At 50.8% G+C, this 27720-nt stretch overlaps 1 protein-coding gene across 1 annotated transcript in view; it reads left to right on the top strand.

Moving 5' to 3' along the window:
* Sptbn4 (spectrin beta, non-erythrocytic 4) overlaps positions 1-27720 on the top strand; it is a 48286-nt gene that overhangs the window by 3103 nt on the left and 17463 nt on the right. The window contains 12 exon segments of the mRNA XM_051162033.1: positions 5966-6117; positions 7615-7788; positions 11829-11920; positions 13153-13233; positions 15943-16058; positions 20987-21099; positions 21319-21474; positions 21477-21508; positions 21587-21704; positions 23172-23330; positions 24263-24565; positions 26746-26949. Of these exon segments, the coding sequence (XP_051017990.1) occupies positions 5966-6117; positions 7615-7788; positions 11829-11920; positions 13153-13233; positions 15943-16058; positions 20987-21099; positions 21319-21474; positions 21477-21508; positions 21587-21704; positions 23172-23330; positions 24263-24565; positions 26746-26949 (1700 nt within the window).

Raw genomic sequence — 27720 nt, 5'->3', positions numbered from 1 at the left:
CGTGTGTACGTGCATGGATGTGTGTGTGCATGTGCGTGTGTGCATGCATGGATGTGTGTGTGTGCATGCATGTGCATGTGTGCATGCGTGGATGTGTGTGTGCATGTGCATGTGTGCACGCATGGATGTGTGTGTGCATGTGCGTGTGTGCATGTATGCTTGTGTACGTGCATGGATGTGTGTGTGTGCATGTGCGTGTGTGCATGCATGGATGTGTGCATGTGCGTGTGTGCATGCATGGATGTGTGTGCATGTATGCGTGTGTGCCTGCATGGATGTGTGTGTGTGCATGTGCGTGTGTGCATGCATGTGTGCATGTACGCTTGTGTGCATGCACTGATGTGTGTGTGCATGTCCATGTGTGCATGCATTGTGCATGTGTACATGTGCGCATGTGTGCATGTGCGTGCATATATTGTGCGTGTCTACATGCGTATGTGTGTGCGTGTGAGTGCATGGATGTGTGTATGCAGGTGCGTGTGTGCATGTATGTGCATGTGTGCCTGCATATGTGTGTATGTGTGTGTGTGTAGCAAATACTTTCTGACTGTACTCCTTCCCAACCCTTCAACATAGAAGATTTGAAGCCTGGAGGTGTAAGAGCCAGAGAGATGCTGCAGGCACGGGGTGGGCTCACAAGAGTTGTCCAACTGTTAATATCTTATTTTTAAAAAACCTTTTAGGGCCAGGTGTGGTGGAGCTCGCCTTTAATCCCAGCACACGGGAGGCAGAGGCAGGTGGATTGCTGTGAGTTTGAGGCCAGCCTGGTCTACAAAGCGAGTCCAGGACAGCCACAGCTACACAGAGAAACCCGGTCTTGAAACCCCACCCCCCCCCCAAAAAAAAGAAAGAAAGAAAGAAAAAGAAAAAAGAAGGTCCAAAGCTGGCCTAGGTGGCAAAATTAGTTCAAATTCAACGTGTACAACTTATCGTGACTGTTTCTAAATAAAAAATAAAAGGAAGGCAGGAGTATTACTCAGTGGTAGAGCCCCTGCCTAGAATCCCCCAGTGAGGGGTTGCAGGCATAGTTCAGTGATAGAACACTTGCTTCGCAGGTTGAAGGCCTTAAATTTAATCTCCAGTGCCATTAAAAGAAAAAGAAAATGTGTTTTAGAGGCTGGAGAGGTGGCTCAGTGGTTAAGAGCACTGTCCTTCCAGAGGTTCTGAGTTCAGTTCTCAACTACCACGTGGTGGCTCACAACCATCTATAATGAGATCTGGTGCCCTCTTCTGGCCTGCAGGTGTACATATGGATAGAGCACTCATATAAAATAAATAAATCTTTCAAAAATAAACAGAAAGAAAGACAGAAAGAAAGAAAGAAAGAAAGAAAGAAAGAAAGAAAGAAAATGTGTTTTAGGATAAAAGGTAATTATTGGCAAGTTCATATGGTGTAAAAAGGAAATAGATTGTAGATACATTTTTGCTATTTCTTTGTTTCTTTTCTTTTTCTTTCTTTTTTTTTTTTCAAGACAAGGTCTCTCTGTGTGTAGTCTTCCTGTCTTGGGCTCACTTTGAAGACCAGGCTGGCCTCGAACTCACAGCAATCCTCCTGCCTCTGCCTCCGAGTGCTGGGATTAAAGGCGTGCGCCACCACGCCCAGCTATTTTATTATTTCTTAACTGATGAGAAACTTAACATTGTGACTACTGTTATTTGGGGATGTCACTGTATGTGCTAAGCTGCTGTAACAACTAGAGCCAACTGCACATGGTGGAAAGGGTTCTGAAGCTTGCTCTTCCCTTCTGGAAAGTTCTGAGGTGAGCAGCCCTTGCCAGGAAGACCCCAAGAAGGCACTCAGTGAATTTCTTTCTGTCATATGCTCTCTGGCCCATGGCTTTCTAGCTTGTAGGAGTTGGGAGTTGGGAAAGGAATAGAAAAACCAAGATGTAGCCAGGTGTGATGGCGCACGCCTTTAAACCCAGCACTCAGGAGACAGAGGCAGGTGGATTGCTGTGAGTTCAAGGCCAGCCTGGTCTACAAAGCAAGTCCAGGGCAGCAAAGACTACACAGAGAGACCCTGTTTCAACCACCTTGCCCCGAAAAAACCCAAGATGTAATTCTCTTTGTCTGTCTGTCTGTCTCTGACTTTTAGTTATAAAATACAGATCCACCAGAAGTTAAAAAGATGGAACAGACATGCATGTCTGCATGTACCCCTGTAGACCAGCAGAGGGCGCCAGATCTCACTATAGATGGCTGTGAGCCACCATGTGGTTGCTGGGAATTGAACTCAGGACCTTTGGAAGAGCAGTCAGTGCCCTTAACCTCTGAGCCGTCTCTCCAGCCCCAATATCTGCATTTCTAATGAGCAGAGGGCACTTGGAAAGCAAGGCAAGAGGATTCAAAGGGCAGCCTGGGCCTTACAGTGAGACCCTATCTCAGAAAACCAAATACTACAGGGCTGGAGAGATGGCTCAGCAGTTAAGGGCACCGACTGTGCTTCCAGAGGTCCTGAGTTCAATTCCTGACAATCACATGGTGGCTCACAAACATCTATAATGTGATCTGGCGCCCTCTTCTGTCCTGCAGGTGTACATGCAGGCAGAACACTGTATACATAATAAATAAATACATCTTTTTAAAAATAAATAAATAAATCTTTAAAAAAAGAAAATTCCAGAAATAATAATTACATTATAATGTACATTTCAGTGTATCATATTATTTTCCTATTCTACTTAGTGACTTCATTTATTTTACTTGTTTTGTTTGTTTGTTTGCTTGTTTTGAAACAGGGTCTCTGTATCTATCCCTGGCTGTCCTGGAACTCACTCTGTATACCAGGCTGGCCTTGAACTCATAGAATTCCTGCTGCCTCTGCCATCCTGAGTGCTGGGATGATAGACGTGTGCCAGTACACCCAGCTTATGTTTGTTTGTTTTGAGACTGGCCTGTGTAGCCTTGGCTGTCCTGGAATTCGCTCTGTAGAACAGGCTGGCCTCGAACTCACAGAGATCTGCCTGTGTCTACTCCTGACTGCTGGGATTAAAGATGTGCGCCAGCACAGCCAGGCCACTGTGTGTTCTGTCTCGTTGTGTTGTGTTGGAGTGGCGGATTGAGGCTGGGACTGTCCTACACAGCCGACTCTGGCCTTGAACTTCTGAACTTCTGATCCATCTTTCCCTGCATCCTGAGTTCTGGTATAGCCTGGAAATTCAAACTTTTAAACTTTTTAGTTTTAAGCTGCCCATGCTGGTCTGGAGAGACTGAGGCAGGCAGGGCGATGGGGAGTTCAAGGCCAGCCTGTCCTATGAAGTAAGACCCTATGTCAATAAACTAATAAATCAGTAAATGTAAGACACTTGAAGCGTGTCTCACATTACGAGACGCTACAGAGAGATGGCTCAGTGGTCAGGTATGTGGTGTAACCCTGACTTCAAATCCCATGTGGTGGAGGGAAAGGGCTGAGTCGCACTGATTATCTTCTGACCTGATAGGCAGGATCTATCCATCTGTGATGTGCGCATGCGTGTGTGTGTGTGTGTGTGTGTGTGTGTGTGTGCGCGCGCGCTCGCGCGTGCGGTGTGATTCCGCGCTCATGTTTCCCTCCCTCCCAACAAAAGGACGAAGAAGGATGGAGGGAAGGAGAGGCAAGGAAAGGGTGGAGAAATGCTCAGTGGGTAATGGTGCTTGCTATCAAGCCACACGGCTTGGTTTGGGTTCCCCAGACCCACACGGTGGAAGGAAGCTGTTCTCTGAGCCGTAGTATGTGCTCCATTCAATAAACACATGTTTAAAAGTATTTAAAGTAGGGAGGGAAGCGCATGTCTGTAATCCCAGCACTCACGGGGGCAGAGGCAGTCAGACTGATGTGCATTCAAGGCCAGCCTGGTCTACAAAGTGAGTCCAGGACAAAGAGAAAGCCGGTCTCGAGAAACCAAAAACCAAACCAAACCCAAAACCAAACAAACAAAAAGTAAGGAGGGAAATAGCTAGCTAGAATCACATCACACACACACATGCACACACCCCCACAGCCCACATGTACACACCACCACACACATGCATACCCCCACATACATGCACACACACGCACGCACACATGTACACCCCCACACACATACACACACACGCACACACCCACACACCCCACCCATGCACATGTACCCACCACACACACATGCACACAACCCCCCCACATGCACACACATGAGCACATGTGCACATCCCCCCACACCCCACATGTACACACCACCACACACACATGCATACCCCCACATACATGCACACGCATGCATGCACACATATACACACACCCACACACACACACACATGCACACACCCACACACATGTACCCACCACGCACACATGCACACAACCCCCACACACATGCACACACATGCGCACGTGTGCACATCCCCCCATGCACACACATGTACACACCACCACACACACATGCATACCCCCACATACATGCACACACACGCACGCACACATGTACACCCCCACATACACACACATGCACACACCCACACACCCCACATGTACACACTACCACACACACATGCATACCCCCACATACATGCACACACACGCACGCACACATGTACACCCCACACGCACATACACACACATGCACACACCCACGCACATGTACCCACCACGCACACATGCACACAACCCCCCCACATGCACACACATGCGCACGTGTGCACATCCCCCCACGCACACACATGTGTGTGCGCGCACACAGGCACACACACACACACTCACGCACATGCACGCCTCACAGATGGATACATCCTTAAAGATTTCTCTGAGAGCAAGCAAAGTGTAAAGTGGACTTTCTCCCTCTGCTCATGCAGGCACTTGGGAGCTGTGTCTGTGCAGGGGTGGCTTTGGACATGCCTGTCTCCAGGGGCTGCACACTTGGGAGCTGTGTCTGTGCAGGGGTGGCCTTGGACATGCCTGTCTCCAGGGGCTGCACACTTGGGAGCTGTGTCTGTGCAGGGGTGGCTTTGGACATGCCTGTCTCCAGGGGCTGCACACTTGGGAGCTGTGTCTGTGCAGGGCTGGCCTTGGACATGCCTGTCTCCAGGGGCTGCACACTTGGGAGCTGTGTCTGTGCAGGGGTGGCTTTGGACATGCCTGTCTCCAGGGGCTACACGGTGTCCCCTGTGCTCCCCCCTCCACCTCCCACAGCAGTCAGGTGACATTTTATCCCTTCTTCTTCACATGGACCTGGCAAGCACGCTACCACCCCCCCCCCCAGCTAAGTCTCCGCCCACTGGCACCTTATCTTTACCCCCAAGCAAGCCCCCAATTCATCTCCTCCCCCTGGCTCTGACAGCTTCTGCTTTGGTCCAGCCTTATCCTTGCTCGCTCTCCTAGGTCCCTTCCCCAGTCTCGCCGAGGAGCCTCTGACCTTCTTGCCCTCTCCATTACAGAGCCAATGAAAGCCCTAGACTGCAGCTCTCTTCTTGAACCCCCTCATCCTTAACCCTCAGCCCCGTTCCCCCAGTGTCCGTGTGTGTGTGTAAGGGCCTCACTTACTAATCAGAGCTCTACGCCACTATGATGCCCATCAAATCTTTCAGCTGGGTGTGGTGGCACGTGCCTTTAATCCCGGGAGGCAGGGGCAGGTGGACCTCTGTGAGTTCGAGGCCTCCCTGGTCTACAGAGCTAGTTCAGGATAGTCAAGGCTACATGGAGAAATCCTATCTTGAAAAAAAACCAACAACAACCAATCAACCAACCAAATGCATGCATGAATGAAGTCAGTTAGGACAGCAAGCTAGGAAGGTTTCCCATGGGAATGGTATCTTAGGAAAACTGTAAAACACAGGTTGTGTCATCACTAGGCACATAGCGGTAGAGGGAGGCATCCAGGCAGGAGGAGGTACCCAGGGCAAATCTTGGGCCAGTAGAAGATCGGAGGGCGATGGCGGGCGATGGAGGGACGCTCGAAGCAGATGACGAACTCCTGGCAAGGCTGGGCTCTCCGTCTTTGTTTTCTTCCAGACGAGCGAGAGGCTGTGCAGAAGAAAACCTTCACCAAGTGGGTGAATTCGCACCTCGCCCGCGTGGGCTGCCACATCGGGGACCTGTATGCAGACCTTCGGGATGGCTTCGTGCTCACCCGGCTCCTGGAAGTGCTGTCGGGCGAGCAGCTGGTGAGCGGGTCTCTCTTGATAGCTGGCGGGGAGTAAGGGCTGGATTCTAATCAGGGTCCTGGCTGAGGGTGAGGTAGGGCCCCAGTTGTGTGCAAGAGACCCCCTTATTCGGTTTGGTGGGGGCGGGGCCCAGTTGAAGGGGGGGTCTCTTTTAGAGAGGGTAGAGCCCCGTTGGAAAGGTGGGGCTTTTTGGAAGAGGTGGGGCTAATGCGGGGGTTAGGGAGGCGGAGGGAAGGGCGTGTCTGTTGGGGGGACGGGGCTCTAGAGGGATGCTCTGTTGGAGGGCTAGGGAGGGGTGGAGCCGGCAGTGCGGAGGTGTCAAGGGGCGTGTCTGTCAAGCAGGAAGAACTTAAGAGGTAAAGAACTAATTAGCTGATGGAGGGCGGGTGCAGCTGTGAGGCAGTCTAGGTCGGTAGGGTGAGATCTAGGTCACGGTTGTCTGAGGACAGAGGCAGTTAAGTGCTGTGTGAGTTTGTCTTGTTGTTTGGGCCGGGGCTGTGATTTTTGGGTCTGATGGACCGCATCTCAAACAGTGGGATTAGGATGGGGCAGCGAGTCACTGAAGGACGTTAAAACCCGGAACTCCCCTTGATGTGAGGGGCACAACGGTGTAGGAACAAAGCCATGGGCAGGAGCTGCGCTACCAAAAATAAATAAATAAATAAAATAAAATAAAAATTAAAAATTAAAAAAAGAAGAAAGAAAGAAAAAATAAAAGAAAGGGTCCTATAGTAGGGCACCAGGGGAGGGGGAGGGGCTTCACAATGAGGGGTGTTGGCCAGGTCAAGAGCTTGAGTAAATCCTGAAGGGATGTTCACTTGAAAGTACTAGCCCTGGGCTGAAGAGATGGCTCAGTCGTTAAGAGCACTGGCTGTGCTTCCAGAGGTCCTGAGTTCAATTCCCAGCACCTACATGGTGGTTCACAACCATCTGTGATGGGATCTGATGCCTTCTTCTGGCCTGCAGGAGCACATGCAAGCAGAGTACTGTATACCTAATAATAAATAAAATTTAAAAAAATTTTTTTTAATTTATTTTATTTAACTTTAATCTATGTACATTGGTGTAAGGGTGTCAGATCTTGGAGTTACAGACAGTTGCGAGCTGCCATGTGGGTGCTGGGAATTGAACCCGGGTCCTTGGGAAGAACAAGCAGTGCTCTTAACCACTGAGCCACCTCTCCAGCCCTAATAAATAAAATTTTAAGAAAAGAAAATAAAATGCTCCGGAGTCAGACTTTATAAATAAATTTTAAAAAAAGAAAAAAGAAAGTTCTAGCCGTGAAAAGAAACAAGAGCTTGTGGAGGGAGGGAAAACATGAGCCCGCATCTTACCCTGCAGAGTCGGGGCTAGCTTGGAACTCACTCTCCGGCTCAGGCTGGCCTTGACCCCCAAGGAGAAAGAGGCCAGAGTCTGGGGTGAGATTGAAGGGGCGTGGCCCTGGCCGTGAGAGAGGCAGAGCCAGGCCCGCATCACCCAATGCCCCTGCTGCCCTAGCCGAGGCCCACCCGCGGCCGCATGCGGATCCACTCCCTGGAGAACGTGGACAAGGCCCTGCAGTTCCTGAAGGAGCAGCGTGTGCACTTGGAGAACGTGGGGTCACACGACATCGTGGATGGGAACCATCGGCTGACGCTGGGGCTGGTCTGGACCATCATCCTTCGCTTCCAGGTGACTGTCACCCCCTCCCCCCGCGCCTCTTCACCCCCCCCCCCACCACTCCCCATGACCTCTGCACCCAACCCCGCTGCCCACTGCTGGGAGTGGGGTTTAGGGTTTAGTAGGGTTTAGGGGTTTAGGGGTGCGCCCCCACCTACTTACTCACTTGCTCCTCTCCCAAATTTTCCTCGCTCGTAACCAGGTTGTGGGGATGAAAACAATGATAAAATACAATCGCAGTAGCGCTCACTGCCGTAACCATACCGACAGTTCACACTTCCGTACTCTGTGCTAAACGTTGACGTTTTAGTACGCACAGAACCTCTTAAATTAGGTAGCGTTAGTTAGCTCACTTTACCAATGAGGAAACTGGTGGGTTTTAAAAATTGCATTTTACGTGTTTGTGCATGCCAGAGCGAGTGTGGAGATCAAAGGACAGAGCTCAGCTCCGTCCCCCCAATACATGGGTTTTGAGGATAGAACTCAGCAGCCCAAGGCTTCCCCCCCCCCCCCCCCCCCCCCCCCCCGCCCTCTTCCTGAGACAGGGTCTCTCTGTGTAGCCTTGCCTGTCCTGGAACTACTCTGTAGACCAGGCTGGCCTCGAACTCACAGAGATCTGCCTGCCTCTGCCTCCCGAGGGCCGGGATTAAAAGTGAGTGGCCCAACTACTAGGCTTTTTTTCTTGGCAGGGGATGGGCGTGCGCGGGGTGTTGAGACAGGTTCCCACTGTGTAGCCTAGGCTGGCCTCAGACTCTCTGTGATCCAGGCGTTCATCTCTGCACCCAGCATGGAGGGTTTAATATGCTCAGTTGCGTGGCGCTGTGGCCCACTACGGCAATGAACAGACAGACTTCCTGCTTTTATAGACCTCACACTGGGATAAGGACAACTGGCAATAAACACAAACATGGCTACAGCAGGCATATGCAGGGGAAAAAGGAGCCTCCTTAGGCAGAGGAAACTACTCCCCCCACCCCTACAAGACGATCTGCCCTGCGTGGGGGAGGCACAGGGCTGAAGAGAATTTTGTTTGTTTGTTTTTTTAAAGCTTTACAGAGGACAAACAAAAGCTAGCCAGGAAAGAAGATTATTTTCAAGCAGCTAAGGGATATAAAGTGTCATGTTAGTGTTACTGAGATTCGGTCAGCTGATGGCTGAGTCGTACACAAAAATGGAGGGTGCGCCGGGGCGAAGACCCAGCAGCAAAGCACCTGCCTAGCAACCCTAGGAGAGACACGGAGGATGCAAAGACGTTGCAGTGGGACTAGCTTTGCATGCTGGAAGTAGCAAAGAATACTGGGGGTGGGCGTGGTGGCGCACGCCTTTAATCCCAGCACTCGGGAGGCAGAGGCAGGTGGATTTCTGTGAGTTCGAGGCCAGCCTGGTCTACAAAGCAAGTCCAGGACAGGCGGGGCTCTGTGTAACAGAGAAACCCTGTCTCGAAAAACCAAACCAAACCAAATCCAACAAACAAAGGAACAAACAAACAAAAGAGAACACTTGGGTTAGTGACCTGGAGGGAGGAAGAGGAGAAAGGAGATGATCTCAGGCAGATTAGCTGGGCTAAGAGGTCGGCAATAGTACAGGGTTTTTGTCGTTGAGACACATGTCACTTGTTGCTAAGGTAGCCTTGAATTCTCCAGGTAGCTGAGGATGACCTTGAACTCCTGATCCCTCTGTGCTGAGATTACTGATGTGTGCCACCATGCTCAGTTTAGAGATTTAAAAAAAATTTTTTTTTTGAGATTAAAATTTTTTTTTACTTGTATTTTATGTGCATTGGTGTTTGGCCTACATGTATATCTGTGTGAGGGTGTCAGATCTCGGAGGTAGAAACAGTTGTGAGCTGCTATGTGGGTGCTGGGAATTGAACCCGGGTCCTTTGTAAGAGCAGTCAGTGCTCTTAACCACTGAGCCATCTTTCCAGCCCTGGAGATTTGTTTTGTTTTGTTTTAAGTCAAGGGTAGATGCATAATTAAATCTAGAAAGATCCTCTGGATTGGAAGAAGAGGGCACGTAACCAACTTCATCTATATAGTGTTATGAAAGGAGGGGTTGAGGGGGACAGCCAGATCAGGACCAGGGTAGGATATGGGAAGAGAAGGCACATAAGTTAAAAACAAAACAAAACAAAACAAGGGGGCTGGAGAGATGGCTCAGAGGTTAAGAGCACTGTCTGCTCTTCCAAAGGTCCTGCGTTCAATTCCCAGCAGCCACATGGTGGCTCACAACCATCTATAATGAGATCTGGTGCCCTCTTCTGGTGTGAGGGTGTATGTGCAGGCAAAGCACTATATATGTAATAAACAAATCTTAAAACAAAACAAAAAAACCAACAGCAACCCAGATCTAAGCAATGGACAGGACAGTCTCCACAGTTGAGTGGAGAGTGGAGAGTGACTTTCATATGAACTTGGGTGCACCATATTTGACCATGTCCCCTGGATGGGGAGGCCTGGTGGCACTCAGAGGAAGGCTAGCAGGCTACCAAGAAGAGACTTGATACCCTATGAGCATATACAGGGGGAAGAGGTCCCCCTCAGTCACAGACATAGGGGAGGGGAGTAAGGGGAAAATGAGAGGGAGGGAGGAATGGGAGGATACAAGGGATGGGATAACCATTGAGATGTAATATTAATGAATTAATTAAAAAAGATATTTAAAAACAGCAACAACAAAAAGGAAAACAAAATAAAACAAAACAAAGAAAGGCTACACAGAGAGACCTTGTCTTGAAAAACAAAACAAACAAACAAACAAACAAACAAAAGGCAGATAGGGAAAACAGGAAGTGGGTGGCCTTAGATTTACCCATTCTATTTTACATGAATTCTTTGCCTGTGTGTGTGCGCCACATACATGGCTCCTGCTCTCGAGGGGCACTGAATCTCCTAAAACTGGAATGACAGGTGGTTGTGAGCCACCATGTGCGTGTCGGGAATCGAACCCAGGATTTCTGCAAGAGCAACAAGTTCTCCTAACAGCTGAGCCATCTCTCCACCCTTATCATGTCTCTGTGTGGGTATGTGCATGTAAAGGAGTGTGAGAGACAAGAGGCGATGGGTCCCGACGGAGCCGGAGTTACAGGCAGCTGTGAGCTACCGGAAATGCGAGCTATGACCTGAACTTGAGTGCTCAGTAACAACAGTCTGCACTCTTCTCTTTTGTTTTGTTCTCTTTTGTTTGTTTTGTTTTGTTTTTCGAGACAGGGTCTCTCTGTGTAGCCTTGGCTGTCCTGGAGTTGCTCTGTAGACCAGGCTGGCCTCGAACTCACAGAGATCTGCCTGCCTCTGCCTCCCGAGTACTGGGGTTAAAGGCGTGCACCACCATGCCCGGCTTCAGTCTGCATTCTTAACTGCTGAGGCATCCTTCCAGGTTCACTTAAAGCCAGTTCTTGAGCCCAGGATCTAGTCATCAAATACCCCCCCCCCCCATGAAACACTAGCATCTGTTCTAGATTCTAAGCCATTAAAATCTTTATTCCAGGGTAGAGCCTCGGACTAGAATGCCCCAGTGAGGGGCTGTGGCTGTGGCTCAGTGGTAGAGTCCCTGCCTAGAATCCCCCAGTGAGGGGCTGGGGGTGTGGCTCAGTGGTAGAGCCCCTGCCTAGAATCCCCCAGTGAGGGGCTGGGGGTGTGGCTCAGTGGTAGAGCCCCTGCCTAGACTCCCCCAGTGAGGGGCTGGGGGCGTGGCTCAGTGGTAGAGCCCCTGCCTAGAATCCCCCAGTGAGGGGCTGGGGGTGTGGCTCAGTGGTAGAGCCCCTGCCTAGAATCCCCCAGTGAGGGGCTGGGTGTGTGGCTCCATGGTAGAGCCCCTACTGGCTTAGGCAGGAGAGGACAGCAGCTCGAATCAAAGAAGTTATCCACAAGTGTCTGCAGGCTTCCGGAAAATAAGACCTGCATTGACCTCTTTCTCCCAGCTATGGATGTACCAGGCCACTATGGGACCATCCTCACAGTCCCGAATCCTGCCAGCTTTCCCTGGCACCCGCCACCTGCCACCTTCGACAGCAGAAGAGGTTAGCACCTGTAGTCATGTTTGTGTGTTCACAGATTCAAGTCATCAAGATTGAGACCGAGGACAACAGAGAGACCCGCTCAGCCAAGGACGCTCTGCTCTTGTGGTGCCAAATGAAGACAGCTGGGTGAGCGCCCCCTCCTCACCGGCAGGTGGGCCCGCAACCCTTGGGGCTCCTTCCAGAACTACAGCTTAAGGAGGAATGCATGTCCTTCCTCAAATATTTTTTTTTGTCCCAAACTGGTAAACTAAGTATATCTCTGACCTTGGTGAACAAAGCTTTCTACGAATTTCAAAACCTAAGCTCAGAGGCAAAGCTAGTGGAATCCTTGGCAAGTGGTGTGGGGGAGCCGTGGGTAGAGCTCGGGGGGGGGGGGGCGTTGTAGTTGGCATGAGATCCTGGGTTTAATCCCAGCACTGCCAAAAAAGAAAAACAAAACCAAAATCTCCCAGACAGCAATGCTGACAGAGGGGGCTGTCCCCAACCTGCTCCTGTTCCTCTGCTCCCACCTCCCTCAGTCCTACCACTTGGGACATCTAACAGGCACCCCCAGTTGTCACCCCTCCGTCTAGGGTGCTGCAGCCTGCACAGTGAAATTCAAGATCCTTTTATGTGATTGAGAGGGTGGGGGTGGGTGCAGGCTATAGTGTGGACTCCTAAGACCCTCCCCACCAGCTTTGTGGTCTATGTGGGTCATGGCACACACACTCTGGTGCTCCATGGTGAGCAGGGGTGGGGGAGGGGGCCCAGAACAGATGGGAGGGAGGTGGGCTTTGTATGTCTCAACCTTCTGGGACTGTGTCTTGTGAAGCCATCTGTTTCCCTTGTCTGTCTTTACCTCAGTCTGCTTTCCTTTATCTCTCTTACCCTCCTCCACTTCCTTCCTCTTACTGTCTCTCTCTCTCTCCTGCTCCTTTTTCTCTGTCTGTCTCTGTCTCCTTTTCTCTTTCTCTCTTCCCATCACTTCCCATTTTTCCCCTTTTCTTTTCTTCTTCATGTCCCTGGCTCTCCTCTTCCAAATATCTTACTTATTTTATCTGTCCATCCACCCACCCATCCATCCATCCATCCATCCATCCATCCATCCACCCATCCATCTACCCATCCATCCATCCATCCACCCACCCATCCATCCACCCATCCATCCACCCACCCATCCACCCACCCACCCATCCATCCATCCATCCACCCATCCATCCATCCACCCATCCATCCATCCATCCATCCATCCATCCACCCACCCATCCATCCATCCCTTGATCTTTCTATGTCCATTGAATACCCACTGTTCTCTTCCTCACCCCTCTTCTTCCCTCCTGACTCATCTCTGCCTCTGTCTCTCCCCTCCCCACCCCCAGTTACCCCGAGGTAAACATCCAGAATTTCACCACCAGCTGGAGAGATGGCCTGGCCTTCAATGCCCTCATTCACCGTCACAGGTATCACCCTGCCCTGCCCTCTATCCCCACATCCTCAAGGCCACACACTCGCACACACACACATGGATGACATAGAAAAACCTATCTCTTCACCTTTACCCTTTCGTATTTCCCACTGCACGTGTGCCTTTCACTTTCCCTCAGCGGTACACCTACCCACACAGAGGCTTGTCCTGGCCACCAACTGGGATCCACGTGCACCTTGCATAGATGTGCGCCCACACATTTAACTACCCCTGCACAAATACACCCAAAGTGGGGAACTCTTTCCCAGTTGTCTTAGTTTGCTTTCTATTGCTTTGATGATACACTGACCAAAATCAGTTTTTAAAAAAGGAAAGGGTTTATTTCATCTGACAAGTCCCAGGTCACACTCCATCACTGTGAGAAGTCAAGGCAGCGGGAACTGACACAGAGGTGGTGGGGAATTGCCCCTGCTTCGCTGCTGGAGGGCGTGATCCTCAAGGCTTGTTGGGCTTCTTACATAACTGAGAACTGCCTGCTCAGGGTTGGCTCCGCCCACAGTGGTCTGGGCCGTCCCACATCAATCATTAATCAAGAAGATAAGATCAGTTTGATGGCTGCATTTTCTCAACTGGGGTTGCCGCTTCCTAGACGACTCTAGCCTGTGTCAAATTGACAAGCAAACAAACGAAACAAACAAAATAAACAACCTCCCCCCCAAAAAATCTAGTCAACACTGGCAGATACCTAGACTGCCTTGTATTCAACAGTGAGGGGTTGGAAGTGTGGCTAAGTGGTAGAGCCTTTGCCTAGCACGTGGGAGGCCCATTGACATGCACTTCCATGGCTGGGGACAGATTCTTGGTGCCTCTGTATCCCCCAGAGCCATGCTTCCTGGGTTCCTGTGCCTTCATGTGCCTGTACCCCCGGGGTCTAGCACTACACAGGCTGAGGGTTGAGTGTCCAGAAAAACACCAGTCACATCACAACCTACCAAGTGACACGTGGGGGAAACTGAGGCCTTGAGAGTCTGGATGGAATTTGTTCCGGTGTGGCCAAAGCCAGTGCCCAGTTTTTCCTGGCACGTGTGTGTGCTCACTCGCGGTCCCCAACCTCACCCATACATGGCTAGATCCAGACACCTTCCCCACAAGGACACAAATTGTGACTAGGGCATGTTTGCCAGCAGGTGGCGTTTGCCAAATGTCTTCTACAATCCCAGTGCTGCCTTGTCGCTCTCTGTGAGTCCTTTTACTCTTCGCTGGCATAAGCAGGCGTTTGCTATTATTATCACCCGCATTTACAACTGAGGAAGCTTAACAGAGAAACAGGGCACTGAGCCAGAAAGACACAGCCAAGATGTGTCTGAGCTGGCCCTGAACCCAGTGGGCTGGTCCCTGACCTCACACTTCTAGCCGTGACAGGATGCTGTGTGCACTACACCTGATTAGATATGTGTGCAGTCCACCCATAGACACGCCCTGAGCACTACATCGAGACACCCCAAATACCGTATTGCTGTATATAAACACACCACAAGATCTAGACCTGGTGGTGTTTGCCTTTAATCCCTTTAATTGGAAGGCAGGGGCAGGTGGATCAACTGTGAGTTCAAGGCAGTCTGATCGACACAGCAAGTTCCAGGACAACCAGAGCTACAAAGAGAGGCCCTGTTTCAAAAGTCCACACCAATCAATCGTCAATCAATCAATCAATCAATCAACCAGGAGGTGCCTCAACACCAAGCCTGAATGCCTGAGTTTGATTTTCAAAACCCATAGGGTAGAAGGAGAGCTAACTCCTGAAGTTGCCCTTTATCTCCCACAGGAACACTACAGCACGTATGCCCCACCCCCAAGTAAATAAATACAGGTAAAAAAAAAATGTAAATATAGCTGGGAGATGGTGGCAGACACTTTTAGTCCAGCCAGCACTCAGGAGGCAGAGGCAGGCGGGATCTCTGAGTTCATGGCCACACAGATCTACAGAGTGAGTTCCAGGATAGCCAGGGCTACACAGAGAATCCTTGTCTCAAAAACAAAACAAAACAAAACAAAAAAAAGCCGGCGGTGGTGGTGCACGCCTTTAATTCCAGCACTCAGGAGGCAGAGGCAGGCGGATCTCTGTGAGTTTGAGGCCAGCCTGGTCTACAAAGCAAGTCCAGGACAGTCAAGGGTACACCGAGAAACCCTGTCTCGAAAAACAAAAACAAAAAACAACAAAAAACAAAACAAAGACAAAAACAAACACACAAACAAAAAGGCAAATTAAAGTGTGTACCATATACATGTGTGGACTGACCATGACATAATGTCTATGAATGCATTTGAGTACACATGGGCGTCGTAAGTACACATACCATGCTCTGGCCCCTATGTAACGCTGTGTACAAATAAATCCCAGTAAATCTGTGGGTACCTCGTGTACACATGCCCCCACACAACACAGAGCTGTATAGATTCCTCTTGCCAGATGGTCCCACAGACTCACACAGGCAGATGTCACGTGGGCTCATTGCTCCGAGCAGTGATAAACGCACGTGAGGACATGTTTCCACACGCCCTAACCCACAGTGCATGCCCCCAGGCACACGCTGGCCTAGTCCCTTCGCGCACACCTACCTTTCCTCCTCGGCTGGGTTGCGCCCCTCACCTGGGTGGGGCTCAGGTGAGGATGTCTTTCCACCTGCTTGCCCACTGACCCTGGAGCCTGCCTGCTGCCTGCCTGCTCTGTGCCCCTGCCCAGGCCTGATCTGGTGGATCTCAGCAAACTCACCAAGTCCAACGCCAACTACAACCTGCAGAGAGCGTTCCGCACAGCCGAGCAGCACCTGGGGCTAGCGCGTCTGCTGGACCCCGAAGGTGAGCCCCATCTGGCCCCGTCTCTGAATCGCTCCCAACCCCACTGTGTGAACAACTCCGTCTCTCCCAGCGCCACAGCTGCTCACGGTCATCCCGAATCACACCTCACTCCCCCAAGCCTTCCTCATTTCTGTTCCTCCCCGTGCCCTCCCACACCCCCATCTCATCCCAATGGAGCCCTTCCTTTCTTTCCTCGCCCCTGATCCCTTCCCCAACACCCGTTTTTATCCCCACTCGTAGCTTTAAACCTCATGCCCTCTCCAGCCCTCAACAGTGCCTCTGCCCACAACCACACCACCTTTTAACTTCCTTTTTCTGTTAATTTGGTACTAAACGTTGAACCTGGGACCTGCCACTTGTTAGGCAAGAGATCCACCACTACTGAGCCAATGCCCGAAACCCTCACAGATGGACCCTAGGGCAGGTGCTTTACCTCGGGGCCACACCCCAGCCCCTCACTAAGGAATTCTAGGCAGGGGCTCTACCACTGAGCCACACCCCAGCCCCTCACTGGGGGATTCTAGGCAGGAGCTCTACCACTGAGCCACACTCCAGCCCTCACTGGGGATTCTATGCAGGAGCTCTACCATCGAGCCCACCCCAGCCCCTCACTGGGGGATTCTAGGCAGGGGCTCTACCACTGAGCCACACCCCAGCCCCTCACGGGGGATTCTAGGCAGGGGCTCTACCACTGAGCCACACCCCAGCCCCCTCACTGGGGGATTCTAGGCAGGGGCTCTACCACTGAGCCACACCCCAGCCCCTCACTGGGGGATTCTAGGCAGGGGCTCTACCACTGAGCCACACCCCAGCCCCTCACTGGGGGATTCTAGGCAGGAGCTCTACCACTGAGCCACACCCCCAGCCCCTCACTGGGGGATTCTAGGCAGGGGCTCTACCACTGAGCCACACCCCAGCCCCTCACTGGGGATTCTAGGCAGGGAGCTCTACCACTGAGCCACACCCCAGCCCCTCACTGGGGGATTCTAGCAGGGGCTCTACCACTGAGCCACACCCCAGCCCTCACTGGGGGATTCTAGGCAGGGGCTCTACCACTGAGCCACACCCCAGCCCCTCACTGGGGATTCTAGGCAGGGGCTCTACCACTGAGCCACACCCCAGCCCCTCACTGGGGATTCTAGGCAGGGGCTCTACCACTGAGCCACACCCCAGCCCCTCACTGGGGGATTCTAGGCAGGGGCTCTACCACTGAGCCACACCCCAGCCCCTCACTGGGGGATTCTAGGCAGGGGCTCTACCACTGAGCCACACCCCAGCACCTCACTGGGGGATTCTAGGCAGGGGCTCTACCACTGAGCCACGCCCCCAGCCCCTCACTGGGGGATTCTAGGCAGGGGCTCTACCACTGAGCCACGCCCCCAGCCCTTCACTGGGAGATTGTAGGCAGGGGCTCTACCATTGAGCTATATCTCAGTTTTCTATTTACTCTTTTTATTTTGGCACAGAGTCCTTTAGCTTGCTGTCCTCTTACCTCAGCCTTCCACACACCAGGATAATAGGCCTACCCTACCTACCAGGCCTGGCTTTCACCTTTATTCCTCTCTCCCTCCCTATCCTCCTACGGGATCTCATTTCTGTCCTGCCTCACTCTCTATGTACCTCCAGCTACCATGCTGGCTCTCCTCAGCCATCTTCCCATCTTCCGTCTATCCCAGTCCCACGCCTCAGTCATCCTCTGTGGCAGTCCCCGGTGCCCCCTGGCACTGTGGGTCCCCCACCTCTGAGAAGACAGCAGCTTCCTTTTCAGAATACAGAGCACAGTTGGGGGCCGTTCTCACAGTTGCTCCTTCGTTCTCTTACTCCTCTTCCATCCACATGCTAATCTTACTTACGAGTTGTGTGTTTATTTGCTTATTTTTGCAGTGCTCTACCACTGAGTCACACCCCAGCCTGTCAGCTCTGTTTGTTTGTTTGTTTTGTTTCTTGTTTGTTTGTCTGGTTTTTCCTTCTTCTTCTTCTTCTTCTTCTTCTTCTTCTTCTTCTTCTTCTTCTTCTTCTTCTTCTTCTTCTTCTTCTTCTTCTTCTTCTTCTTCTTGTACTTCGTGTGGTGGTTTTGCTTTTTGGTTTTCGAGATAGGGTTTCTCTGTGTAGCTGTGGCTGTCCCCTGGACCTCGCTTTGTAAGACCTCACAGAGTGCAGTGCGGATCTCTGTGAGTTTCGAGGCCAGCCTGGTCCTACAGAGTGAGTTCCAGGACAGCCAGGGCTACACAAGAAACACCCCGTCTTGAAAAAAAAAATCAAAATAAATAAAAAAATTTCATTTCCTTTTTAAGTGTGTGTGGCGATCCATTCAGGTGCTTGTGCAGCCAGAAGCATTGGATCCCTGAGCTGGAGTTATTACAGGGGGCTGTGAGCTGTCCTGGTGGCTGCTGGGAACTGAAGTCCAGTCCTCTACAAGTGCAGTACTCCTGCTTAACTGCTAAGCCATCTTTCTCATCCCCCTAGCACTTCCTTCCTTTGTTTTGTTGTTTGAGACGGGGTCTTATGTAGCTCTGGCCAACCTCTAACTATGTAGCCTGTGTCCCTGCTCTTCCTGCTCCTCCAGCTAAGTGCCAGGAGCACAGGTGTACACCGCCACACCTGGCTTCTTCTTCTTCTTCTTCTTCTTCTTCTTCTTCTTCTTCTTCTTCTTCTTCTTCTTCTTCTCTTCTTTCTTCTTTCTTCTGTCTCTGTCTTCTTTTGCTTCTCTTTGATTTAGTGATTATTTATTATTATTATTATTATTATTATTATTATTATTATTTTATTTTTTATTTATGCAGTGTTCTGCCCACATGTTTCTCCTGCTCACCAGAAGAGGGCGCCTGATCTCATTATAGATGGTTGTGAGCCACCATGTGGTTGCTAGGAATTGAACTCAGGTGCTCTTAGCCTCTGAGCCATCTCTCCAGCCCTATTCTTTCTAAGTGTTTCCATGTTCCTGAGAGGCATGGATGGAGATGGTCACTGTAACAGTGGGAAGGACTGGGGCTCAGAGAGGTTAGGCCCATTTCCTAAGGGTATCCGTCAAGTTAGGTGTTAAGCTGAGATTCAAACATATGCTACTTCAAAACATGAGTCCTTAACTTCAGACCTCACACATCGTGCTTGGCTGACTTGCTGCAGCTGGGTACTAGGCATGGCGGGGACCTTGAAAAAATAGTACAGGCCTAGATAGCTTCCCAGAGCTTGTCTCAAAAATACAAAGAGGCAGACGTGTGTTTGTTTGATATGTGTGTTTCAACTTAATCCCAAGGCCGGATGCCTTTCAAGACGAAATGATAAGCTGTTAGGACAGCAGGGTGTAGCCCAGTGGCTGATTGCTTGCCTAGCATGGGCAGGGCCTTGCTTTGAACACATACACTTAGACATATACACACACACACAGAGAAACATACACACAGAAACACACATACAAATGAACATGCAGAGACACACATACAAATGCACAGACACAGGGACGTACAGGCACACACACACACATATACATATATACACAGACATATACATAGACATAGACTCACAGAAACACAGACAGACAGACAAACACACAGACAGACAGACAGACAGACACAGAGTCACACAGACAGACACACAGACAGACAGACACAGACACACAGTCACGCAGACAGACACACAGATAGACAGACAGACACACAGACAGACACACAGATAGACAGACAGACACACAGACAGACACACACACAGACACACGATGTTATGAGAGGGAATTATGTGAGCACATGAGGCAAGGGATGCAGATCCAGGCAGGTGAAGAGGCTCGTATCAGGAAACTGGAGTTGAGCTGTGAGGGAGAGTTACACACGCAGCGGGGAGAATGGTATCGAGGCAGCGAGAAAGTATCAGGCCTGAGGCCTGAGGTGGTGGGCATCGATGACAGGAGGGGCCAGTGAGATAGTTCAACCTGTAGATGGCGCTGCCACCAGACCTGACATCATGAGTTTGTCCCCAGAGCCCTACATGGTGGAGGGAGAGACCGCCTCCCGCATGACACATAATTAATTAATGTTGTTAAACAGAAATAATTATAGATAAATTTTTTTTGTTTTCTTTTGTTTTTTTTTGGTTATTGTTGTTTTAATGACAGGGTCTCTCTGTGTAGCCTTGGCTGTCCTGGACTTGCTCTGTAGACCAGGCTGGCCTCGAACTCACAGCGATCGGCCTGCCTCTGCCTCCCGAGTGCTGGGACTAAAGGCGTGCGCCACCATACCTGGCCTAGATGACTTTATTTATGTTATCCGTCAGACACTGTTTAATCCCGTGAATTAGAAGATCCCCACTGGGCAGATTAGAAAAACAAAAACAAAACAAAACAACAACAAAACAGAAAGTGGAACTCGGGAGGCAGAGGCAGGTGAATCTCTGTGAGTTCAAGACCAGCCTGTCTACAATGCAAGTTCGAGGCCAGCCTGGTCTACAAAGTGAGTCCAGGACAGCCAAGGCTACACAGAGAAATCCTGTCCTGAAATGCAACCCTACCCCCACCCCCGCTCATTTTTTTAAAAAAAGGAAACAGAAACAAAGAAAAAAAAAAAAGAAAAAAGAAAGGGGGCTGGAGAGATGGCTCAGAGGTTAAGAGCAATGGCTCCTCTTACGAAGGTCCTGAGTTCAGTTCTCAGCATCCACGTGGTAGCTTACAGTCATCTCTAATGGCAGCTCCATGGGATATGACGCCCTCTTCTGGCCTCTACCGGCAGTGCACACACGCGGTGCACATGCAGGCAGATCAGCCATACACAGAAAATGTTATTTAAAAAAAAAAAACATTAAAAAAAAATAATTTTAAAAGTACAAATTGTAGAAATAGGAAACCCCAGCACTTAAGGACTAGGGAGGCGGTTTTGCCTTAAGGTCACACAGAGAGAGATTCCATTGTCCTCCTCGAACCTTCTCCCCTCCCCCACCAGACGTGAACATGGAGGCTCCGGATGAAAAGTCCATCATCACCTATGTGGTCTCCTACTATCATTACTTCTCCAAGATGAAGGCTCTGGCTGTGGAGGGAAAGCGGATTGGGAAGGTAGGTGGGGGAGGGACCCAAGGAATGGGGTGGGGGGGGGTCGGGGGTTAAGTCGGCGTGGGGGATTGGGGATGGAGACCTTAGCAACCACTCCTGGGTCTAAATCTGTGTCCCGCTGCCCAGTGGGCGAGCAGTCCGGCCCACCCTCCCTACCTCGGACTTGGAGATTTCTCCCGTGTGCAATGAAGCTTGGCTCTCCCATCTTGTGTGTTGGGTCAGGTCCTGGACCAGGTGTTGGAGGTGGACAAGATCATAGCGCGCTACGAGGAGCTGGCGGCCGAGCTGCTCGCCTGGATCCACCGCACCGTGGGCCTCATCAGCAACCAGAAGTTTGCCAACTCGCTGAGTGGGGTCCAGCAGCAGCTGCAGGCTTTCACACCGCCTACTGTACGCTGGAGAAGCCCGTCAAGTGAGACCCGGCTCGGGAGCGGAGGGGCGGCGGCGGACCTGCGAGATGGGGGGGCCCTGAACCCGTGTGTCTTCTCAGGTTTCAGGAGAAGGGGAATTTAGAGGTGCTGCTCTTCAGCATTCAGAGCAAACTGCGCGCCCACAACCGGCGCCTCTTTGTGCCTCGGGAAGGCTGTGGCATCTGGGATATTGACAAGGTGAGGTTGGTGTGTGAAGTCCGGGTTTTCCATGCCCGTCCTTGCACTGAGTAATGACACGGAGACCTTTTTTTTTTTTTTTTTTTTTTTTTTAAGATTTATTTATTTATTATTATGCATACAGTGCTCTGCCTCCGTGTACACCTACAGGCCAGAAGAGGGCGCCAGATCTCATTATGGATGGTTGTGAGCCACCATGTGGTTGCTGGGAATTGAACTCACGACCTCTGAAGAGCAGACAGTGCTCTTAACCTCTGAGCCATCTCCCCAGCGACACGGAGACCTTTATAGTACAGCTTCAAGCACTATGGCTGGGCAGATACGCAGCTATTCTAACCTGACAATTTCGGCCTGGCCTACTTCCCACCACTTGGCTCATTACTTGCCATCTTAGCCTCACCCTGGCACCTGCCTCTTTATCCGTGTTTTCATGGCAACCTCCCTCTTTCCTCTGGTTCCCACCTGGACCACCTCTCCCCAACTCTGGGCCCGGAAGTCCCGCCTCCCAATCCTGCCTCAGCCTATTGGCCATTAGTTTTTTTTTTTTTTTTTTTTTTAATTAAAACCAATCAGGGGCTGGAGAGAAGGCTCAGAGGTTAAGAGCCCTAGCTGCTCTTCCAGAGGTCCTGAGTTCAATCCCCAGCAACCACATGGTGGCTCCCAACCATCTATAATGAGATCTGGCGGCCTCTTCTGGCCTGTAGGTGTACACGCAGGCAGAGCACTGTATACATAATAATAAATAAATCTTTAAAATAAAATAAAACCAATCAGAAGGCGACGGAGAACAATGGTTGAAAACATTAAGACGAGCTGCTTCATAAAAGTGACAGTTCTAAAGCCTGGCTTGTAATCAGATCTGCACTGCTACAGAAATCAGCATTTGCATAATACAAGGATAATCTTTACACAGTGCGCAAAAACATCGCGCCAGCAGCTTGGGGCCGTAAGGGGGGGGGGGGAGACAAGATGGCACCATGACATTGTATAGGTTCTCATTGCAGAAGCATGGATTCAATGTTTATTTTAACAGTCTTCCCGTGGTAGTATCAGGAGGCAGCTCTTCCCCCACCCCCAATGTGCTTGAAGGTGCCCTTATATAAGGTGCCCATATGCCCTGAGTCACTTCGGATAGGAGACCAAGGATCAGTAAACAGAGGAGTCTTCTTGAAACCTAAAGATTTATTCATTTATGTACGAGGTTAAGAGAATGCTTTTAACTGCTGAGCCATCTCTCCAACCCCCAGTTGTTGAAATCCTTTTTCTTTTCCCTTTTGTTTTGGTTTTTCAAGACAGGGTCTCTCTGTGTAGCGTTGGCTGTCCTGGACTCGCTTTGTAGACCAGGCTGGCCTCGAACTCACAGCGATCCACCTGCCTCTGCCTCCCGAGTGCTGAGATTAAAGGTTGCCCCACCACACCTGACTCAGTGGTTGAAATCTTAAGTACCCTCCTCTTGGCTTCCTCCAGGCCTGGGGCGAGCTGGAGAAGGCGGAGCATGAGCGAGAGGCGGCCCTCAGAGCTGAACTCATCCGACAGGAGAAGCTGGAACTCTTAGCTCAAAGATTTGACCACAAGGTGGCCATGAGAGAGAGCTGGCTTAATGAGAACCAGCGCCTGGTCTCCCAGGTAACAGGGTTGGGCGTGGCTGGGGTCAGGGTTGGGCGTGGCTGGGCTGGGAAGTGAGAGGACCTCATTAGCCTGAGACTCAAAATGAAGGTTGAGCGCCAGGTGTGGTGTCGCACCCAGAGGCAGGCAGATCTCTGTGAGTTCGAGGCCAGCTCGGTCTACAAAGTGAGTCCAGGACAGTCAGGGCTACACAGGAAAACCCCATCTTAAAAAAAAAAAAAAAAAGGTGAGGGGAATAGGTCTAAGTTTAAAAGTAACAGGAGAGTGAAGTTGATTTACAGAGCAAGAAAATAGTTTCCTCTTAGGGAGGATTTAGCTAAAGTGAGGATGGAGGCTGTATCTGGTGTCCAGGGTAACTCAGGTGGATAGAATTAGTCTCCTAGGTAACAGAGTAGCAGCAAATTTGGTCTCCAGTCTCCATGACAAAGAAGGGTCTGTTTCCTGAGTAACAAGGTTGCAGGTAGAAGGTAAGACATACCAGGAGAACAAGACTAGTCTCTAGAGTAACTGGGAAAGGTGGGGTGGTTTCTAGAGCAACAAGGGAGGATGGGGCTGGTCTCCATGGTAACTAGAAAAGGTGTTCCGCTGTCTAGAGAAACTATGATGGGTCTGATTTCCAAGGTAGCAGGAGGAGGTAGGATGGGTTTCTAGGGTAATTGGAGGTGGGCGGGACTTGCCTCCAAGGTAACAGAGGAAAGTGAGACTGGTTTCTAAGGTAACTGAATAGGGTGAAGCTATGGTGAGACTGGTTTCCAGGGTAACAAGGGAGGGTAGGGTTGGTCTCCAGGCTAACAGGGAGAGGTGGACCTGATGTCCAAGATAACGGGGAAGGTGGGGCTGGTCTCTAGGGTGAGGGGAGAGTTTCTAGGGCCATTGGGTGGGTGGGTGACTGCTGAGGCAGCATGCTAAGTGTCTGGCCTACAACTGCCCAGGACAACTTTGGATATGAGCTGCCAGCCGTGGAGGCCGCCATGAAGAAACACGAAGCCATCGAGGCGGACATTGCAGCCTATGAGGAGCGGGTTCAGGGAGTGGCGGAGCTAGCCCAGGCGTTGGCAGCTGAAGGCTACTATGATGCCCGGCGGGTGGCAGCCCAGCGCGACAGTGTCCTTCGCCAGTGGGCCCTCCTGACTGGGCTGGTAGGTGCCCGGCGGACCCGGCTTGAGCAGAATCTGGCCCTGCAGAAGGTCTTCCAGGAGATGGTCTACATGGTAGACTGGATGGAAGAGATGCAGGTGAGGACCGAATGCGGGAGCCTCAGAGGGGGGGAGGCCAGGGCAGGATGCTGTGGGAGGGAAGAGACAGAGAGGAAGCCTCAGGTGGGTGGACATATAGCTTAGTTGGTACAAGGCCCGCCCGCCCTGGGTTCTACCTCCAGCTCCACGTTAACCTGGTGGTGGTGCCGGGCAGTGGTGGTGCACGCCTTTAATCCAAGCATTCAAGAGGCAGAGGCAGGTGGATTGCTGTGAGTTCGAGGCCAGCCTGCTGCTCGACAAAGAGAGTCCAGGATGGCCAGGGCTACCCAGAGAAACCCAGTCTCAAAACAACAACAAAGGGGTTGGAGAGATGGCTCAGCGGTTAAGAGCACTGTCTGCTCTTCCAGAGATTCTGAGTTCAATTCCCAGCAACCACATGGTGGCCCACAACCATCTTTACCTTCTAATCCCCTCTTCTGGCATGCAGATAGAGCACTCATATACATAAAATAAATAAATAAAAATATTAAAGAAAAAAAACAACACCAAAACCCAAACCAAACCTATAAACAAACAAACAAACAAAAAACTGATGGTAGTGCACATCTGTATTCCCAGCACACAAGAGGCGGAGGGAGGAGGGGCTGGAGTTCAAGTTCATCCTCGGCTCCATAGAGAGTTCAAGTCCAGCTTGGGCTAAATGAGACTGTCTTTAAAAAAAAAAAAAAAAAACAAAGGTCTAGTAAGATGTCTCAGCAGGTAAAGGTGTCCCACTGTCAAGCCACGTGACCTGAGTTCAGTCTTCAGGACTCACTCGGTTGAAGGAGGGAGCCAGCTCCCCCAAATTATCCTCTGGCATCCATGCAAATGAGCACGTGTGTGCCTAGGCACACACGGTACCGAAAGAAGTAAATACATGTAATGAAAACAAAAGCAAGGCGGGTGAGATGGTGCAGAAGGGAAAGCCGCTCGCTCTGGAGCCCGTGTGCAAGAACTGACGTCACAGAGCTGCCCTTTGACCTTCATATGCGTTTTTTTTTGCACAAGCGACCCTATCACACACACTCACACACACACACATCACACACACATACTCACACTCACACATATTCTCTCAGACACACATTCGCTCACTCACACACACACTCACACACACACATACTTACTCTTACACACATATTCACATACACTCACGTACATACACTCACACGCACATTCATATACTCCACACTCACACATATACATCACACAAACACACACATCACACACTCACACACACACATACACACAATCACATCACTCACGTCCACTTACATACACACTCGCTCTCCCACACACATTCACACACTCATGCACACATCACACACTCACACATGTACAACACACACACTCACACAGATACACACACACACTCACACTCACGCACACATCACACACTCACAACTATACAACACACACTCACTCACACACATACACACACTCACACTCATGCACACATCGCACACTCACACTCACATCGCACACTCACACTCACGCACACATCGCACACTCACACATGTACAACACACACACTCACTCACACAGATACATACACACACTCACGCACACATCGCACACTCACAACTATACAACACACACTCACTCACACACATACATTCGCACACATCGCACTCACACTCACGCACACATCGCACACCCACACATGTACAACACACTCACTCACACAGATACATACACACACTCACACTCACGCACACATCGCACACTCACGCACAGACATCACACTCATACACGTCACACACACACTCACACACACACACATACTCACGCACATATTAAAGGAGAAAGGCAAACAAATCTTTGGCTACAGGAAAAACATCTGGGAAGAGCTTGGGAAAGAGACATCTACAGAGATGGATGGATGGAGAGAGAGAGAGTGCATAGGGGAAGAGTGGAGACAAAGACAGAAAAGTATGGAGGATGGAGGGAAGGTGGGGAGAGAGAGAGAGAGAGAGAGAAACGATGGCAAAGCCAGGGACACAATGAGAGGTAGAAACATCCTGGGAGGCACAGAAATGCAGGGTGACGGACACAGGGAGACCATAGCAGACATAAGTGTTGCCCGAGTGGTGCCCTGCTGCAAAACCTGGCGTGCTGTGTGGTGAGGTGAGTAGGCCTGGGCAGTGCCAGCGGTGACCTCATGCCGTCTCTCTCGGCAGACCCAGCTGCTGTCTCGGGAGTGTGGGCAGCACCTGGTGGAGGCCGACGACCTGCTGCAAAAGCATGGACTGCTGGAGGGGGACATTGCCGCCCAGAGTGAGCGAGTGGAGGCCCTCAACGCTGCGGCCCTGAGGTTCTCCCAGCTGCAGGGTGAGTCTGGGGAACGCAGGCGGATGGAGGCTTTCACGGTGGATGCTGATAAGGTAAAGAGGACTCCTGAGAGATAGAAGGAAGAAAGGAAGGGAAGGAGGGAGGGAGGGAGGGAGGGCTATGGATGGTTGTGAGCTGCCATATGGGTTCTGGGCATTGAACCAAGGTCCCCTGCAGCAAGCACTCTTGACCACTGAGGTGTCTCTCCAGCCCCTGGTGCCTAAGCATCTAAGTCAATTGTCCCTATATAAGAAGCAGCCCCTGGGGGCTTTGGCAATGAACAGTAGCAGTTATTTCCGTTGGCTGGCCATGGGCTCATTATGGTTTGCACAGAGACCTTGTTTTGGGCTGGGCCCAGAGACGGTTATGAGTCAGCTTGCTTTTGTGTTCGACTCCACGCGGGCACGGAACGGTCTCGCGAGATGGTGTTCCGTGAGTTGTCAGCTAGCCCTGAGGGCTGGCAGCCCTTTCTTCCTTTGATGAGGGAACTGAAGTCCTGACCGCAGAGCTTGCAAGATGGTGTGTGTGTGTGTGTGTGTGTGTGTGTGTGTGTGTGTGTGTGTATGTGTGTGTGTGTTGGTGGTGGGCAGCTTCTCACTCTTAACAGGGACCATGCTAGCTCCTAAGAGGTAGATTTGGATCAGGAATGAGGCTAAGTTATTAGATTCTAGCCTGGCATGTTGGAGGCTCTGGGTTCAGTCCTTTGCACTGACACAAACAGGGTGGTGGTGAACCCTTGCACTTGGAAGATGGAGGCAGGAGGATGAGAAGTTTAAGGTCAACCTTGGCTGCACAGAGCTTGAGACATTTGGAGCTACTTGACT

Source organism: Acomys russatus, chromosome 19 (genome assembly GCF_903995435.1).
Source record: "Acomys russatus chromosome 19, mAcoRus1.1, whole genome shotgun sequence".
Lineage (NCBI taxonomy): Eukaryota > Metazoa > Chordata > Mammalia > Rodentia > Muridae > Acomys > Acomys russatus.
This window is presented reverse-complemented; position numbering and strand designations above follow the sequence as displayed.